Below are 19846 nucleotides of genomic sequence, written 5' to 3'. Positions count from 1 at the left end.
ACAGCATGACAATGCTTGAACTGTATAAAACACGAGTTAGGCCACAGCTCGAGTACTGCGTGCAGTTCTGGTCACCGCATTACAGGATGCAAGTGATTGCACCAGAGACGGTGCAGAGGAGAGTTACGAGGATGTTGCCAGGAATGGAGAATTTTAGCTATGAGGAAAGACTGGAAAGAAAGGTTGGGTCTATACTCACTGGAGTTTAGAAGAATGAGAGATGACTTATTGAAACATATAGGATACTGAGGGGGCTTGATAGGGTGGATGCAGAGAGGATGATTCCCCTCGTCTAGAACTAGGGGGCAATGTTTCAGAATAAGGGGCCGCCCATTTAAAACTGAGATGAGGAGGAATTTCTTCTCTGTGGAATTCTCTGCCCCAGAGAGCTGTGGAGGCTGGGACATTGAATATATTTAAGGTGGAGATAGACAGATTATTGAACGATAAGAGAGCCAAGGGTTATGGGGAGTGGGTAGGGAAGTGGAGTTGAGGCCAGGATCGGATCAGCTGCGATCGTATTGAATGGCGGAGCAGGCTCGAGGGGCCGAATGGCCGACTCCTGCTCCTATTTCTTATGTTCTTATAATAGGCTGGGATTGTTGAGGGGAGACTTAATTGGGGTGTATAAAATGAGGGGCCTAGATAGAGTGGAGAGGAAGGACCTGATTCCTTTAGCAGAGAGGTCAATAACCAGAGGATATGGATTTAAAATTAGTAGGACGTTTAGAGGGGATTTGAAGAGAAATGTTTTCATCCAGAGGGTGGTGGGGGTCTGGAACTCACTGCCTGAAAGGGTGGTAGAGGCAGAAACCCTCACCACATTTAAACAGTACCTGGATGTGCACTTGAAGTGCTGTAACCTGCAGGGCTACGGACCGAGAGCTGGAAAGTGGGATTAGGCTGGATAGCTCTTTGTCGACCGGCGTGGACACGATGGGCCGAATGGCCTCCCGCCGTGCTGTAAATTTCTATGATTCTATGAATGATGATTGTACACAATACTATAGGCACTGGTCCGAATAGTGATTGTACAGGCACGGGTTGATTTGTATCCCACGATTATGAATATACATCCGAGCATTTCATTAGCTTTTTTAAAAGTATCTCACCACAATGCCTTACGCATGGATAGAAATGAGTCCACTGGTTCCTCCCTGAGTCACTTTGCGCTGATCTTATTCTATTACTGTTGTGCTTACGTCACAAATCATTCTGTTCAGTGTGGAACACTTTGCATTTGTCAGTTCCAGGTACTTGCACATGTTATCCAAATCTTTCTGCAAATATCTAGAAAGAAAGACTTGATTTACATGGCACCTTTCATGGCCACCAGACGTCTGAATGGTTTTACAGTCAATGAAGTATTTTTGGAGTGTAATCGCTGTTGCAATGTGGGAAACGCGCACAGCAAGCTCCAAACAGCAATGCGATAATGATCAGATAATACTGGCCAGGACACCGGTGATAACTCCCCTGTTCTTCTTCGAAATAGTGCCCATGGGATCTTTTACATCCACCCGAGAGAGCAGAGGGGTCCTCAGTTTAATGTCTTATCTGAAAGACGGCACCTCCGACAGTGCAGCACTCCCCCATCACTGCACTGGAGTGCCAGCCTAGGTTTTTTCCTGCTCGTCTTTCTTGCACCTTCTCCAGTGCCTTATATCCTTTTTGTAATATTGAGACCAGAACCGTGCAGAGTGCTCCAAATGTGTCCTGCCTTTGCCTGGTACAGAAGGTAGAGTAATAGGCTGTAGGTGCCCGGACTGAATTTGTCTCCCGTTATGGATCAGTATAACATTCACCTGCTTCCAATGCTGACCAATGCCCGACTGGGGTTATCAGTATGTGGTAGAATTTTGTTTAAATGTTGTATGAGTTGCAAAACTTCTCAGGACGAATAACAAGTTATTGTTTGAAAAGCAAACCCACTCAGAGTATGTTGAAGCAACGCACACCACAAACACCCCCAATAATGTGTGTAAGGAAAGAGATTCAGCACAATATGACCCAAGGTGTCCACCTCTCCTGAACAAAGTCACAGCCCTTTAATTGATTACCACCTGTGAACTATTTCAAAAGCAAAATAACGCGGCTGCTGGAATCTGAAATAAAAACAGAGAACGCTGGGAATCTCAGCGGGTCAGGCAGCGTCTGTGAAGAGGGAGCCGAGTTAACGTTTCCGGTCGATGGCCCTTCGTCAGAACTGGAGAGTGTTTGAAATGAACAAATTCTTAAGAAGCACTGAAAAGGGGAAGGGAGGAAAGACAAAAGGGAAGGTCGATGAAAGGGTGGAAGGCAGGAGAGATTAGAGAGACAAAAGGGAGGATGGGCCGACTTGAGATGTTAATGCCAGGAGTTAGAAAAAGATTAGTCAAGATCGGGTGTGAATGGCGGGATAATTACCAGCTGCCATTAGAGATAAAGAGAGAAAAAGTATAGGCTTGGGGAGGGGGGGGGAGGGGGCCAAAGATGGCCAGAGGTTACTCTCTGAAATTGTTGAACTCAATGTTGAGTCCAGGAGACTGTAAAGTGCCTAAACGAAAGAGGAGGTGCTGTCCCTCGAGCTTGCGTTGAGTTTCATTGGAACAGTGTAGGAGGCCGAGGACGGAGAGGTCGGAGTGGGAGTGGAGCGGGGAATTAAAGTGACAGGCAACCGGAAGCTCAGGGTCACACTTACGGACTGAACGGAGGTGTTCCGCAAAGCAATCTCCCAATCATTGGTCTCCCCAAAGTAGAGGAGACCGCATAGTGAGCAGTGAATACAATACACTAAATTGAAAGAAGTACAAGTAAATCGCTGTTTCACCGGGAAGGAGTGTTTGGGGCCGTGGACAGTGGGAAGGGAGGAGGTAAAATGGCAGGTGTTGCATCTCCTGCGCTTGCACGGGAAGGTGCCGTGGGAAGGGGAGGGGGAGCTGGGGGTGACTGCGGAATGGACCAGACTGCGGAGGGAGCGGTCCCTTCGGAATGCTGAGAGGGGAGGGGAGGGGAAGATGTGATTGGTGGTGGGATCACGCTGGAGATGGCGGAAATGGCGGAGGATGATCCGTTGAACGTGGAGGCTGGTGGGGTAAAAGGTGAGGACAAGGGGAGCCCTGTCGTGGTTCTGGGAGGGAAGGGAAGGGGTGAGAGCAGAACGGACACGGTCGAGGACCATGTTAACCACGGGCTGAGGAGAATCCTTGGTTGAGGAAAAAGGAAGACACGTCAGAGGCACTAGTGTGAACGGTGGCATCGTCAGAGCAGATGCGACGGAGACGGAGAAATGGGGAGAATGGAATGGAGTCCTTACAGGATGCGGGGTGGGAGGAAGTGTACTCCAGGGAGCTGTGGGAGTCGGTGGGCCTATTTGATCAAAGACCTAAAATTTCAAAAGTAGATTCTGAGGAACAAAGTTTTACCGAAGAGCAAATCTTTCGGTTGAAAATGTAACTTGGTTAAAAAACGGATTTGCCTGTGTCAAATTTATTTTGTAGAAACGTGGGCAACGCCAAATAGGTGACATTCGAAACCGAGACATGTCCTCTCACAGGTCACAGCACCATTTCATTAGTTACATACTGGTTAGTACATCAGATACCACTTACCTCAGGAGAGGCTTGAAGGTAAATGATTCCTTCCAACGCTATCCGATTACCAAACTGATTGAGCAGGTAAGTGTGCCAGTCCTGGTAGATGGTCCATTCGGTCTCATTCAAGCAACCCAATTCATAGAGGTTGGAAGCGAATATATACCTGTGGAAATAGTCACAAATATAGTTTAACTCAATTCAAGGTTTGGAGAGCGTTTGTAAATTTCTGGTAAAAATGTTGATGTCAGCAGACTAGAGCTAGTGACTGGGAAACACGTTTGGAAGCCTTGAAGATTCCTCCATGGTTTAGTGACATTATTCACTGAGCCCGATCGTTTGTAAAGGTTCAGGTTCAACCTCCTACCTGTGTGAGCTGATTTATACCATGGCAACGTGTGAGAACAGTAGCATAGTGGTTATGTTACTGGACTAATGATCCAGAAATGTGAGTTCAAATCTCAGCTGGAGAATGTAAATTCAGTTCATTAAATAAATCTGAAATAAAATATATTATAATATATTTGCTTCATGGGTTCTTTGCTGAAGAATTCATAGCAACACATTGCTATTAAGAACTAGTTGGTTTATTAGCAAAGGTTTCTCACATTACACATTACCACTTCATCCACCAGGCTCACAACCACCTGCCCTATCGTGGATCCCCCGAACCCAACTGGCTGGGGTTTTATTGAGTCTTGTGACTATCTAAGCCACCCTACAAACAGGTGCATACAGCACAGTGACCATGAAAGAACCAGATTGTCGCATAAACCTGGTTCACTAATGTCCTTTACTGAGGGAAATCTGCCGCCCTTACCCAGTCCGGCCTATATGTGACTCCAGACCCACAGCAACGTGGCTGACTTTTAAATGCCATCTGAAATGGCCCAGCGAGACACTCAGTTTCAAGAAGGCGGCTCGCCACCTCCATCTCGAGGGCAATTAGGGATGGGCAATAAATGCCGGCCTTACCAGCGACGCCCACATCCCAGGAACGGGTTAGTACAAGTGGTCTCAATTGCCCCAAGGCTAGGAAGAGGGGAAACAACCCCAATTCTATCTCGGGTTCAATATACAATGGAAACGTGCACATGTTGGATGCCAAGAGGACACGATCAGCTTTGACTGTAACACTGATTAAATGGTTTTCCAAATCAGTGTTGAGGTTCACATATGAAGAATAGCTAGTTTGGTGACGTGCCAAAGGGCAATTGTGCCGTGGAACCAGACAGTATTAAAGGAGTTAATCACTTCAGGAGAGAAGAGACAAACTGGCATGATGAAAATACACATTGTAAGGTATGCACCTGTGAGCTGTTGCTCCGAATGTTGTCCTACAGGGGTCGAGCGCTAGTCATAAACCAGCTGGTGGCCTCTATGCGGTGGTAATGGTTGGTCACTTTGACCCCTCCCCCTGCGTTTGTCACCAAGATACAGAAGAAGCTGATCGACTTCTTCTGGGACAACAGGAAGCACTGGGTCTCTGCCGCGGTCTTGAGTCTCCCGGTTAGGGAGGACGGTCAGTCGTTGGTGTGTGTCAGCACCCTAGGCTGTGACTTTCCGTCTTCAGACCCTGCAGAGATACCTCTAAGTCGAGCCCCCTCCTAGATGATGTGCGCTGGCCATGTATTTCTTCCGCCAGCATTACTGCCTCAATTACGTTTGTGAGCCTGGGGGCGTCCGGACCGCCGTCCAGGGGCTGCCTGTCTTTTACCAAGAACTCATCAGGGTCTGGAACAGAGTCGCCACCAAGTGCAGCTCTCCACCGTCTGGAGTGGCGGCTATCCTTTGGGAGCTGCTGCTCAGGAATCCGTACCTCCACGACCGCGGTTTTAGGTGGCAGGCGGACGAGAGGGCTGTGGCTGGCGAGGTGACCAGGGTCAGGGACCTGCTCGATGGTGGAGGAGCGGGATGGATGGTGCCTGATGAACTGGCACAGCGCCTATCCTGGGTCAACGTGCGGCGCGTGGCCACTGCCATCGAGTCGCTAAAAACAGCGCTGGGCCCCGACTCCGTTAGGTGCGTCGAGGAGGCTCAAGCACGTGGGGCGATCCCGTCCGAACTGATCCCTGTCCGGATGGAATTCCTCATCGGCGCCAAGCCCCAAAACCGCCCTCGGGAGCCGGCACCTCACAACTTGAGCCTCCTCGAGAAAATCGCCTCCGTGCCCTTCAGTTCTGCGCGGTAGGGTTTCCTGTACGGGCTGTTCTTGCACTCTCCACGTTGCCATCCTCGTCTGCTGTCTGGACACGCCATGGTGCACTATCTTGCCGTCTGGAGGAGGCGGCGGTTCCCAATGGAGTGCACTCTATGCGTGAGTCCTCCCTCTATTTATTGTGGACTTGGCCTGGAGGATGGTGCACGGAGCAGTCCCATGCAATAAGTTTTTAAGTTGGTTCACGGACTCTCAAGCCACGTGCAATTTCTGCGGTCTGGAGGAGTCCGTGTCCCACATCTATGTTCAGTGTGTGAGGTTGCAGCCCCTATTCCATTATTTAAAGGGGCTGCTCCTCAAATTCTGGCTGCACTTCAGTCCCACGCTCCTGAGCTTTGGGCACCCTGTGCGGAGGGGAGCGGGCAGGTCGGAGGGCCTCCTCGTAGGACTGCTTCTGAGCCTGGCCAAGGGGGCCATCAGCTGGTCCAGGCAGCGGACGGTCGAGGGGGTCATTCAGCCTCACTGCTTGTCTCTCTTCCGTGGTTATGTTCTTGCCAGGGTGTCCCTGGAGATGGAGCATGTGGTGTCCACCGGTACATTCACGGCCTTCCACAAGAGGTGGGCGCCGGAGGGACTGGAGTGCAGCATCACCACCGGGAGCAAAATTTTAATTTGACCGTTTAAGGTTCACAAAGTTTTATTTGTTAACTTGTAGGTTCTAGTGCCCCTTTAAGTTGGGTGGCAGTGTGAGCTGTGAGGGGGACGCTGAGAGGCTGCAGGGGGACTTAGACAGGTTAGGTGAGTGGGCAAATGCATGGCAGATGCAGCATAATGTAGATAAATGTGAGGTTATTCATTTTGCTGGCAAAAACACGAAGGCAGAATATTATCTGAATGGCGGCAGATTAGGAAAAGGGGAGGTGCAACGAGACTTGGGTGTCATGGTACATCAGTCATTGAAAGTTGGCATGCAGGTACAGCAGGTGGTGAAGGCGGCAAATGGCATGTTGGCCTTCATAGCTCGGGGATTTGAGTATAGGAGCAGGGAGGTCTTACTGCAGTTGTACAGGGCCTTGATGAGACCTCACCTGGAATATTGTGTTCAGTTTTGGTCTCCTAATCTGAGGAAGGATGTTCTTGCTATTGAGGGAGTGCAGCGAAGGTTCATCAGACTGATTCCTGGGATGGCAGGACTGACATATGAGGAGAGACTGGATCGACTGGGCCTGTATTCACTGGAGTTTAGATGAGAGGGGATCTCATAGAAACATATAAAATTCTGACGGGACTGGACAGGTTAGATGCAGGAAGAATGTTCCCGATGTTGGAGAAGTCCAGAACCAGAGGACACAGTCTAAGGATAAGGGGTAGGCCATTTAGGACCCAGATGAGGAGAAACTTCTTCACTCAGAGAATTGTGAACCTTTGGAATTCTCTACCACAGAAAGTTGTTGAGGCCAATTCATTGGATATGTTCGAGGAAATTAGATATGGCCCTTGTGGCTAAAGGGATCAAGGGGTATGGAGAGAAAGCAGGAAAGGGGTACTGAGGTGAATGATCAGCCATGATCTTATTGAGCGGTGGTGAAGGGCCGAATAGCCGAATGGCCGACTCCTGCACCTATTTTCTATGTTAATAAGGGTCTCGGCTTTATCGTTTAATTAAAATAGTTGTAGAGCTGTTGAATTGGGAGTGGCTTAGCCAGTCACGTGATGTTCACACAGCTCAATAAAACCCCAGCCAGTTGGGTTAGGGGGATCCACGATGGGGCAGGTGGTTGTGAGCCTGGATGAACTGGTAATGTGTAGTGTGATTGTTAAACCTTTGTTAATAATCCAACTAGTTCTTAATAGCAATGTGTTGCTATGAATGCTTAAGCAAATATATTACAACTATAACCACAGTTACTTTAACTTTTGTTCAATTTGTGATCTGCTAATTGCTGGCGGTGACTTTCAGTGCGTATTAATATGGAGTGTGTGATGTCAAAACTACAGGTTTATTGAGCAGTCCTCTGTAATCAGTGCAATAGTGCAGCAAGTCAGCAGCTGCTGGGAGATGCCACTTTTGACAATCTGACGGGGAGGGAGCAAAAGGAGGTGAGTCCATCGTTCACAGGGAGAAACGACAGAGCACATCACTGCTGCTCTGGAACATCTCCCTGCAGAAAGATCATGTGCAGCACGGTCAAGAGAAATAGGAGGAGGTTACATGTTCCAATCTCCTCCTTCAACCTAGGACATCTATAAAGAGGAGCAAAAAACTAACTCAGATCAAAGAAAGACTTGCATTTATAGAGCGCCTCTCAAAGCACTTTACAGCCAATGAAGTACTTTTGGAGTGTAGTCACTGTTGGAGAAATGCAGCAGACAATTTGCGCACAGCAAGCTCCCACAAACAGCAACGTGATAATGACCAGATAATCTGTTTTTTTTTATGTTGATTGAGAGATAAATATTAGCCAGGACACCAGGGATAACTTCCCTGCCCTTCTTCGAAAAAGTGCAGTGAGAGAGCAGACGGAGGCCTCAGTTTGACATCTCATCTGAAAGACGGCACCTCCGACAGTGCGGCGCTCCCTCAGTACTGCACTGGGAATGTCAGCCTAGATTTATGTCCTCACAGCTGTGGAGTGAGACTTGAACCCACAACTTTCTGACCCAGAGGCGAGAGTGCTGCCCATTGAGCCACGGCTGAAAATAAGGGAGGAAAAAAAATTCACAGAAGGAAATTCTGTGCAATTAATATCACACACAAAACTGGTAATATGTAATCAGTTAGTCAAATAAAAAGTCAGAAACCGGGTGGTGTAGTTTGTCTTTACCTGTTGAGACCCAAGATTTGAATCTAGTTCAGGCTGATAGAATGAAAGTATTCAATCTGCTTCTGTAATACGAGTTAGAGACAGTGAGAACTCAGTGGGCTCGTCACAACCCAAAACTATCCATTTCACACAAAGGCCACAAGGATGGTTGGAATCGAGAAACAGAAAGGTTGCACAGGGGCAGTGAGGGGTGCTCCTCTGAAATTGATTGTGTTTTTATTCATTCATTCACAGGATGTGGGCGTCACCGACAAGGCCGGCATTTATTGCCCATCCCTAATTGCCCTCGAGAAGGAGGTGGTGAGCCACCAGTTCAGGGGGCAGTTAAGAATCAACCACATTGATGTGGGTCTGGAGTCACATATCGGCCAGACCGGGTAAGGGTGGCAGATTTCCTTCCCTAAAGGACATTAGTGAACCAGACGGGTTTTTTTCGACAATCCTGTAGTTTCGTGCTCACAATTACTGATACTAACTTTTTATTCCAAGTTTTGCATTTCCCACTAAGCTTCATCTCAATGAACACAATTCCTGCCATTATATAGCACCCTGGTGGGACACACCTGGAGTATTGTGCACAGTGTCGGTCTCCTTACCTAAGAAAGGATATACTTACCATAGAGGGAGTGCAGCGAAGGTTCACCAGACTGATTCCTGGGATGGGGGGATTGTCCCATGAGGAGCGATTGAGTAGACTAGGCCTATATTCTCTAGAGTTTAGAACAATGAGAGGTGATCTCATTGAAACATACAAAATTTTTACAGGGCTTGACAGAGTAGATGCAGGGAGGATGTTTCCCCCGGGCTGGAGAGTCTAGAACCGGGGTCACAGTCTCAGGACAAGGGGTCGGCCATTTAGGACTGAGATGAGAAATTTCTTCACTCAGAGGGTGGTGAATCTTTGGAATTCTCCACCCCCCCCCCCCCACCCAACGCCCCACCCCACCTCCCCCCCACCCCACCCACCCCCCCCCAAACCCCCCACCCCCCCAATCCCTCCCCAACCCCCACCCCCCCCAACCCATCCCCCCAACCCCACCCAACCCATCCCCCCAACCCCACCCAACTCCCACCCCCCCAACGCCCCACCCCACCTACGCCCCAACCCAACCCCCCACCCACGCCCCAACCCAACCCCCCACCCCACCCACCCACCCCCCCCCCAACCCAACCCCACCCACCCCCCCCCTCCCCCACCCCAGAGGGCTGTGGAGGCCCAGTAATTGAGTATATTCAAAGCAAATTTATGAATATTAAGGGAATCAAGGGATGTGGGGATAGTGCAGGAAAATGGAGCTGAGGTAGAAGATCAGCCATGATCTCATTGAATGGCGGAGCAGGCTAGAGGGGCCGAATGGCTTACTCCTGCTCCTATTTCTGATGTTATGTAAAACAGACAGTGTCGGAGTCAACACTGTGGTCATGTGGTTACCTGTCACTGTAGACTGATCGTTCAAAAATCTGCACGGGCTCCGTTGCCTTCAGTAGTCTGGGGGACATCGGTGCCAAATGAGCCTTGATTCGGCTCATGCAGGAGTAGGACTGGAATGTGTAAGACCACCGGTGAGGGTCCTGATACAGCATCTGCAGTAGGTTGCCAACACTCTTCTGCGTGGACGACAGCTCCTGGGGAAGTACAAACATCTGTCACTGCAAAACCGCGAATGCTGAAAACCAAAACACCAACAACAACATATTTATATAGCGCCTTTAACACGTTCACAGGTGCTTCACAGGAATGTTATCAACAAAATTGACACCGAGCCACATTAAGAAGATGTTAGGGGAGATGACCAAGAGCTTGGTCGAAGAGGTAGGTTTTAAAGGAGGAAAGAGGGGTGGAGAGGTTTAGGGAGGGAGTTCCAGAGCTTGGGGCCCAGGCAGCTGAAGGCACGGCCACCGATGGTGGAGCGATTATAATCAGGGATGCTCCAAAGTCCAGAATAGGGGGAGCATCCCTGCTCCAAAGTCCAGAATAGGGGGAGCATCCCTGCTCCAAAGTCCAGAATAGGGGGAGCACAGAGGTCGAGGGAGAATACAGGGCTGGAGGAGATTAGAGACAGGGAGGGGCGAGGCCATGGAGGGATCTGAAAACAAGGATGAGAGTTTTGAAATGAAGGGATTGCTTAACCGGGAGCCTATGTAGGTCAGCGAGCACAGGGCAGATGAGCGGGAGTTTGTGCGAGTTAGCATACAAGAGGCAGAGGTTTGGATGATCTGAAGTTTATGGAGCGTAGAATTAGCGGGGGGGCAGGCCAGGAGTGTGCTGGAATAGTCTTGTCTGGAGGAGTTACTGCAAACTCACAGCAGTTCAGTCAGCAGCTGAACGAGAAAGATGGGCCACAGTATTAGGATGAGATGATCATAGCCAAAAGAATTTGAAATGTTAACCCCTCTTTCTTTCAGATGCTGACTGACTTCCAGTAAAACACTGGTTAGGCCGCAGCTGGAGTACTGCGTGCAGTTCTGGTCAGCACAATACAGGGAAGATGGAAAGGGTGCAGAGGAGATTTACAAGAATGTTGCCTGGACTGGAGAATTTTGGCTATGAGGAAACATAGAAACATAGAAAATAGGTGCAGGAGCAGGCCATTCAGCCCTTCTAGCCTGCACCGCCATTCAATGAGTTCATGGCTGAACATGAAACTTCAGTACCCCCTTCCTGCTTTCACTCCATACCCCTTGATCCCCCGAGTAGTAAGGACTTCATCTAACTCCCTTTTGAATATATTTAGTGAATTGGCCTCAACTACTTTCTGTGGTAGAGAATTCCACAGGTTCACCACTCTCTGGGTGAAGTTTCTCCTCATCTCGGTCCTAAATGGCTTACCCCTCATCCTTAGACTGTGACCCCTGGTTCTGGACTTCCCCAACATTGGGAACATTCTTCCTGCATCCAACCTGTCCAAACCCATCAGAATTTTAAACGTTTCTATGAGGTCCCCTCTCATTCTTCTGAACTCCAGTGAATACAAGCCCAGTTGATCCAGTCTTGATAGGTCAGTCCCACCATCCCAGGAATCAGTCTGGTGAATCTTCGCTGCACTCCCTCAATAGCAAGAATGTCCTTCCTCAAGTTAGGAGACCAAAACTGTTCACAATACTCCAGGTATGGCCTCACCAAGGCCGTGTACAACTGTAGCAACACCTCCCTGCCCCTGTACTCAAATCCCCTCGCTATGAAGGCCAACATGCCATTTGCTTTCTTAACCGCCTGCTGTACCTGCATGCCAACCTTCAATGACTGATGTACCATGACACCCAGGTCTCGTTGCACCTTCCCTTTTCCTAATCTGTCACCATTCAGATAATAGTCTGTCTCTCTGTTTTTACCAGCAAAGTGGATAACCTCACATTTATCCACATTATACTTCATCTGCCACGCATTTGCCCACTCACCTAACCTATCCAAGTCACTCTGCAGCCTCATAGCATCCTCCTCGCAGCTCACACTGCCACCCAACTTAGTGTCATCCGCAAATTTGGAGATACTACATTTAATCCCCTCGTCTAAATCATTAATGTACAATGTAAACAGCTGGGGCCCCAGCACAGAACCTTGCGGTACCCCACTAGTCACTGCCTGCTATTCTGAAAAGTACCCATTTACTCCTACTCTTTGCTTCCTGTCTGACAACCAGTTCTCAATCCACGTCAGCACACTACCCCCAATCCCATGTGCTTTAACTTTGCACATTAATCTCTTGTGTGGGACCTTGTCGAAAGCCTTCTGAAAGTCCAAATATACCACATCAACTGGTTCTCCTTTGTCCACTTTACTGGAAACATCCTCAAAAAATTCCAGAAGATTTGTCAAGCATGATCTCCCTTTCACAAATCCATGCTGACTTGGACCTATCATGTCACCATTTTCCAAATGCGCTGCTATGACATCCTTAATAATTGATTCCATCATTTTACCCACTACTGAGGTCAGGCTGACCGGTCTATAATTCCCTGCTTTCTCTCTCCCTCCTTTTTTAAAAAGTGGGGTTACATTGGCTACCCTCCACTCCATAGGAACTGATCCAGAGTCAATGGAATGTTGGAAAATGACTGTCAATGCATCCACTATTTCCAAGGCCACCTCCTTAAGTACTCTGGGATGCAGTCCATCAGGCCCTGGGGATTTATCGGCCTTCAATCCCATCAATTTCCCCAACACAATTTCCCGACTAATAAAGATTTCCCTCAGTTCCTCCTCCTTACTAGACCCTCTGACCCCTTTTATATCCGGAAGGTTGTTTGTGTCCTCCTTAGTGAATACTGAACCAAAGTACTTGTTCAATTGGTCTGCCATTTCTTTGTTCCCCGTTATGACTTCCGCTGATTCTGACTGCAGGGGACCTACGTTTGTCTTTACTAACCTTTTTCTCTTTACATACCTATAGAAACTTTTGCAATCCGCCTTAATATTCTCGTACTCCATTTTCCCTGCCCTAATCAAACCCTTTGTCCTCCTCTGCTGAGTTCTAAATTTCTCCCAGTCCCCAGGTTCGCTGCTATTTCTGGCCAATTTGTATGCCACTTCCTAGGCTTTAATACTATCCCTGATTTCCCTTGATAGCCACGGTTGAGCCACCTTCCCTTTTTTATTTTTACGCCAGACAGGAATGTACAATTGTTGTAATTCATCCATGCGGTCTCTAAATGTCTGCCATTGCCCATCCACAGTCAACCCCTTAAGTATCATTCGCCAATCTATCTTAGCCAATTCACGCCTCATACCTTCAAAGTTACCCTTCTTTAAGTTCTGGACCATGGTCTCTGAATTAACTGTTAAATTCTCCATCCTAATGCAGAATTCCACCATATTATGGTCACTCTTCCCCAAGGGGCCTCGCACAATGAGATTGCTAATTAATCCTCTCTCATTACACAACACCCAGTCTAAGATGGCCTCCCCCCTAGTTGGTTCCTCGACATATTGGTCTAGAAAACCATCCCTTATGCACTCCAGGAAATCCTCCTCCACCATATTGCTTCCAGTTTGGCTAGCCCAATCTATGTGCATATTAAAGTCACCCATTATAACTGCTGCACCTTTATTGCATGCACTCCTAATTTCCTGTTTGATGCCCTCCCCAACATCACTACTACTGTTTGGAGGTCTGTACACAACTTCCACTAACGTTTTTTGCCCTTTAGTGTTCTGCAGCTCTACCCATATAGATTCCACATCATCCAAGCTAATGTCTTTCCTAACTATTGCATTAATCTCCTCTTTAACCACCAATGCTACCCCACCTCCTTTTCCTTTTATTCTATCCTTCCTGAATGTTGAATACCCCTGGATGTTGAGTTCCCAGCCCTGATCATCCTGGAGCCACGTCTCCGTAATCCCAATCACATCATATTTGTTAACATCTATTTGCACAGTTAATTCATCCACCTTTTTGCGGATACTCCTTGCATTAAGACACAAAGCCTTCAGGCTTGCTTTTTTAACACCCTTTGTCCTTTTAGAATTTTGCTGTACAATGGCCCTTTTTGTTCTTTGCCTTGGGTTCCTCTGCCCTCCACTTTTCCTCATCTCCTTTCTGTCTTTTGCTTTTGCCTCATTTTTGTCTCCCTCTGTCTCCCTGCATAGGTTCCCATCCCCCTGCAATATTAGTTTAACTCCTCCCCAACAGCACTAGCAAACACTCCCCCTAGGACATTGGTTCCGGTCCTGCCCAGGTGCAGACTGTCCGGTTTGTACTGGTCCCACCTCCCCCAGAACCGGTTCCAATGCCCCAGGAATTTGAATCCCTCCCTGCTGCACCACTGCTCAAGCCACGTATTCATCTGCGCTATCCTGCGATTCCTACTCTGACTAGCACGTGGCACTGGTAGCAATCCTGAGATTACTACTTTTGAGGTCCTACTTTTTAATTTAGCTCCTAGCTCCTTAAATTCTTTTCGTAGGACTCATCCCTTTTTTTACCTATGTCGTTGGTACCAATGTGCACCACGACAACTGGCTGTTCTCCCTCCCTTTTTAGAATGTCCTGCACCCGCTCCGAGACATCCTTGACCCTTGCACCAGGGAGGCAAAATACCATCCTGGAGTCTCGGTTGCGGCCGCAGATTGGATAGGCTGGGTCTGTTTTCTTTGGCTGAGGGGAGACCTGATTGAGGTGTATAAAATTATGAGGGGCCTGGATAGAGTGGATAGGAAGGACCTGTTTCCCTTAGCAGAGGGGTCAACAACCAGGGGGCATAGATTTAAAGTTATTGGGGGGAGGTTTAAAGGGGATTTGAGGGAAAATTTCTTCACCCAGAGGGTGGTGGGGGTCTGGAACTCACTGCCTGAAAGGGTAGTAGAGGCAGAAACCCTCACCACATTTAAAAAGTACTTGGATGTGCACCTGAAATGCCGTAACTTACAGGGCTACGGACCGAGAGCTGGAAAGTGGGATTAGGCTGGGTAGCTCTTGGTCGGCTGGTGCGGACACGATGGGCCGAATGGCCTCCTTCCGTGCTGTAAATTTCTATGATTCTACAATTTATCATTTTTTAATTGTAAACAATAATTTCCATTTAACTTTGTTTGTTCAACAACTGTAAAGAACAAAACACAAAATGTTACAACCAATTTGTGCACAGCAAGGTCGCCCAAACAGCAGTGAAATAAATGACCACATAATTTTCTTTTAGTCATGTTAGTTGAGGGATAAATGTGGTCCAGGCACCAGGAGAACTCTGCCCCGTTCTTCGGCAAAATAGTGCCGTGGGATCTTTTACGTCCTCCGGAGAGAGCAGACGGGGCCTCGGTTTAACCTCTCACCCGAAAGGCTGTTCTTCCGATAGTGCGGCGCTCCCTCAGTACTGCACTGGGAGTGTCAGCCGAGATTTTGTGAAATGTGCTGGCTCAGGAACAAGATGGTTGCCACTGAGCCCAAGGTGACACCAAGTACGTACTGCGAGCACATATTTGTGTTTCACTTTTGTTTGCTATTTAACAGACTGACAAGGGTAACAACCCCAGCAGTGATGTTGTCCCTTTTGTAATTTTATTAACACTTTTCTGTTAATTATTTAAATGGTTTAATTATTCTTTAAGTCAGAGCACTCAATAATCGTTCATTTATGACACCGAACAAACTTCCTGCTGGGAGCTTTTGGTACCGGTGCTAATTTCTACTTTTGTGGCTCGATGTCAATTTTTTAATCTCATAATACTCCTGTTAAGTGCCTTGGGATGTTTCACTATGTTAAAGGCGCTATATAAATACAAGTTGTTGTTATTGAAACACAAAAAGTGAGTATGCAGGTACAGCAAGTGATCAGGAAGGCAAATGAATATTGGCCATTATTGCAAGGGGGATAGAGTATAAAAGCAGAGAAGTCCTGCTACAACTGTACAGGGTATTGGTGAGAACACACCTGGAATACTGCGTGCAGTTTTGGTCTCCGTATTTAAGGAAGGATATACTTGCATTGGAAGCAGTTCAGAGAAGGTTCACGAGGTTGGTTCCTGAGATGAGGAGGTTGTCTTATGAAGAAAGGTTGAGCAGGTTGGGCCCACACTCATTGGAGTTTAGAAGAATGAGAGGTGATCTTATTGAAACATATAAGATTCTGAGGGGGCTCCAGGTGGACGCAGAGAGGATGTTTCCCCTCGTGGGGGAATCTAGAACTAGGGGGCATAGTCTCAGAATAAGGGGCCGCCAATTTAAAATGGAGATGAGGAGGAATTTCTTCTCTCGGGGTCGTGAATCTTTGGAATTCTCTGCCCCAGAGAGCTGTGGAGGCTGGGTCATTGAATATATTTAAGGTGGAGATAGACAGGTTTCTGAACGATAAGGGGGTCAAGGGTTATGGGGAGCAGGTAGGGAAGTGAAGCTGAGGCCAAGATCAGATCAGCCATGATCTTATTGAATGGTGGAGCAGGCTCGAGGGGCCAAATAGCCGATTTCCGATCCTATTTCTTATGTTCTTATGTTGTTATGTATGTCAGCAGTGCATCAGCCATCGCCAATCCTCTCCGGTTCTCCTTGCAGAATGTCCCTTCGCTTGCGAACAAGGCTCTTGCCATCCATGAGCTTATCGCAGATGATTGCATCGACATCATGGCCCTGACAAAAACTTGGCTGAGGGGTGATAATATTTTACCTTTAAACAAAGCCTCCCCGCTTAGAATGCAAAGGGAAGCCCCGTCTCCTATTCTCTACTGCTAACCATCTCCTTAAACCCCTCTGCCCTGTCTCCACCACACTCACCTCCAACAACAAGTGTGAGGAGCTCATGGACTTCTTTGTCTCAAAGACTGAGACCATTCGATCAGCTGCCTCTGCCAGTTCCCTTCCTTCCCCGAGCCCACCGGGTCAAACTTCCTCCGAGGCTCCCACCTGCCCGAGCCCTAAACTTTCTCTAGTTCCTCTCTGATCTCCCCTCTTGATCTCTCCGAGCTCATCCTGTCCATCAGACCCACTTCCTGCTCCCTTGACCCTATTCCCACCAAACTGCTGACCACCCAACTTCCTTTTCTGGCTCCCATGTTAGCCGACATTGTTAACGGTTCGCTGTCCTCAGGTACTGCCCCCCTCTCCCTCAAATCTGCCGTCATCACCCCTCTCCTCAAAAAAAACAACCCTTGACCCCACTTTATTGCTAACTATCGCCCCATCTCCAACCTCCCTTCCCTGTCCAAAGTTCTTGAACGTTTTGTCATCTCCCAAATCCTGACCATCTTTCCATGAATTCAATGTTTGAATCCCTTCAATCTGCTCCTGCTCCTGCCCCAGTACTGAAACTGCTCTCATCAAAGTCACAAATGACATCCTTTGTGACTGTGACGAAGGTACACTATCCCTCCCCGTCCTCCTGGACCTGTCTGCAGCGTTTGACACTGTTGACCACTCCATCCTCCTCCAACGCCTCTCCACCGTCGTCCAGCTGGGTGGAACTGCACTCGCCTGGTTCCATTCTTATCTATCTAATCGCAGCCAGAAAATCTCCTGCAACGGTTTCTCTTCCCGCCCCACATCGTTACCTCTGGTGTCCCCCCAAGGATCTATCCTTGGTCCCCTCTTATTTCTCATCCACATGCTTCCGCTTGGCGACATCACCCGGAAACACGGAGTCAGTTTCCATATGTACACTACCTCAATACCACTTCTCTCGACCCCTCCATGGCCTCTATTTTGTCAGACTGCGTGTCCGACATCCAGTATTGGATGAGCAGAAATTTTCTGCAATTAAATATTGGGAAGACCGAAGTCATTGTCGCTGGTCCCCACCACAAAGTGCGTTCCCTAACCACTGACTCCCTCCCTCTCCCTAGCATCTATCTGAGCCTAAACCAGACTGTCCGGAACCTAAGCGTCATATTTGACCCTGAAAGATGGTGGGAAATCAAATTGGAACCAGGCGAGTGCAGGCCCATCCAACTGGATGATGGTGGAAGAGACTGGAGTGGATAACTGTGTCAAAGGCTGCAGACAGGTCGAGGAGGACAAGAAACAAATTGTGAGGAGGACACACAAAATCTGCAAAGGGATATAGACAGGCTCAGTGAGTGGGCAAACATTTGGCAGATCGAGTATAATGTGGGAAAATGTGCGGTTGTTCACCTTGGTAGAAAAAATAGAAAAGCAAATTATAATTTAAATGGAGACAAATTGCTAAGTGCTGCAGTACAGAGGGACCTGGGGGTCCTTGTGGATGAAACACAAAAAGTTAGTATGCAGGAACAGCAAGTGATCAGGAAGACAAATGGAATGTTGGCCTTTATTGCAAGGGGGATAGAGTATAAAAGCAGAGAAGTCCTGCTACAACTGTACAGGGTATTGGTGAGGCCACACCTAAGATTTTGGTGTTGCCAATATTTAGGTGTTGCCACACTGCTTACAGTTTTGGTTTTAAGGAAGGATATACTTGCATTGGAGGTTGTTCCTGAACAACTCGATTGATTCCAGAGATGAGGGGGTTGACTTATGAGGATAGGTTGAGTCTATACACATTGGAGTTCAGAAGAATGAGAGGTGATCTTATCGATATGTATAAGATAATGAGAGGTGTTGACAAGGTGGATGCAGAGAGGATATTTCCACTCATAGGGGAAACTAAAACTTGGGGACATAGTCTCAGAATAAGGGGCCGCCCATTTAAAACAGAGATGAGGAGGAATTTCTTCTCTCAGAGGGTTGTAAATCTGTGGAATTCTCTGCCCCAGAGAGCTGTGGAGGCTGGGTCATTGAATATATTTAAGGTGGAGATAGACAGATTTTTGAGCGATAAGGGGATAAAGGGTTACGGGGAGCGGGCAGGGAAGTGGAGCTGAGTCCAGGATCAGATCAGCCATGATCTTATTGAGGGTCGTTGGCAGCAGTCACTCTGTTATATTTATGACCTCAGTAATAGCAATGTTACAATAGCTGTGGTGTCTGATCAAAATTCTGGTCAAACAGTAGCATGAAAGGGACAGGATTGGATACATGATTATGTGTGAACCCACCACAACTAATCTCACGAGGCTGTCAATTTTTCTAAGAAAGTAATTGGAAGTCTTTGCTTGAGCATCTTGTGAAGCACTTTGCGATATACTGAGATAACAAGCCATTGTATCAATTCAAGTAGTTACCCATATGGTTTAACGTATGGGTAACTTGATTTTATCATGGATTGCAAATCACCAGATGTCCGGAAAGGTATTATTGTCTCATCCGAAAGATACCTCCGACAGTGCAGCAGCACTGCACTGGAGTGTCAGCCTAGATTTATGTGCTCAAGTCCCCGGAGTGGGACTTGAACCCACAACTTTCTGACTCCGAGAGTGCTACCCACTGAGCCACATTATAGCAGAAAGTAGCAGCTTCTAATAACATCAACTCTTTGTCCAGGTTGTACCTCTCCAGTCCGGGACTCTTTGGTCCGGCAACCTCCCTAGTCCGGCATCATTCCCGGCGGGGGTCGCGACCCGCGCTGTGTCCTGGGGCTGGCTGTTCCTCTTCTCCCCACTGCCTCCGGTGCTCCCTCCTCGGTCGGGTCAGCGCGGAGAGGAAGCGATGAGCGTGAGAAACTCTGCGTAGTCGGCTTCTGCGCCGCACATGCGCAGAACGCGGCCAGGTCATTGTCAGCAGCACCCGGTAAGTCTAGGGTACTGCTAACAACGCTAGGGTCAGCGTGACCTCCTGTGGTCTAGCACCGGTCAGGTCCCAAGGGTGCCAGACTGGAGAGGTACAACTGTACCGGTGATCAACCATGATGTTAAAACAGCATTCGGACCTAGTTGGTAAAAAAACCCAATCTGATCTGGGTTAACGATGATTCAGGTAGTGTGTGGCTCCTCAATAATTCCTGCGGCT

The 19846-nt window shown here is 48.0% G+C and overlaps 1 protein-coding gene across 1 annotated transcript in view; it reads right to left on the bottom strand.

Moving 5' to 3' along the window:
* LOC139234799 (deoxycytidine kinase 2-like) overlaps positions 1–19846 on the bottom strand; it is a 54056-nt gene that overhangs the window by 21135 nt on the left and 13075 nt on the right. The window contains exons 3-4 of the mRNA XM_070865489.1: positions 9988–10181; positions 3591–3738 (exon numbers count right to left, since the gene is read on the bottom strand). Of these exons, the coding sequence (XP_070721590.1) occupies positions 3591–3738; positions 9988–10181 (342 nt within the window). The remainder of the gene's footprint in view (positions 1–3590; positions 3739–9987; positions 10182–19846) is intronic.

This window comes from Pristiophorus japonicus, chromosome 22 (assembly GCF_044704955.1).
Source record: "Pristiophorus japonicus isolate sPriJap1 chromosome 22, sPriJap1.hap1, whole genome shotgun sequence".
Lineage (NCBI taxonomy): Eukaryota > Metazoa > Chordata > Chondrichthyes > Pristiophoridae > Pristiophorus > Pristiophorus japonicus.
The sequence above is the reverse complement of the archived record's forward strand: the minus strand, read 5'-3'. Positions and strand labels throughout refer to the sequence as shown.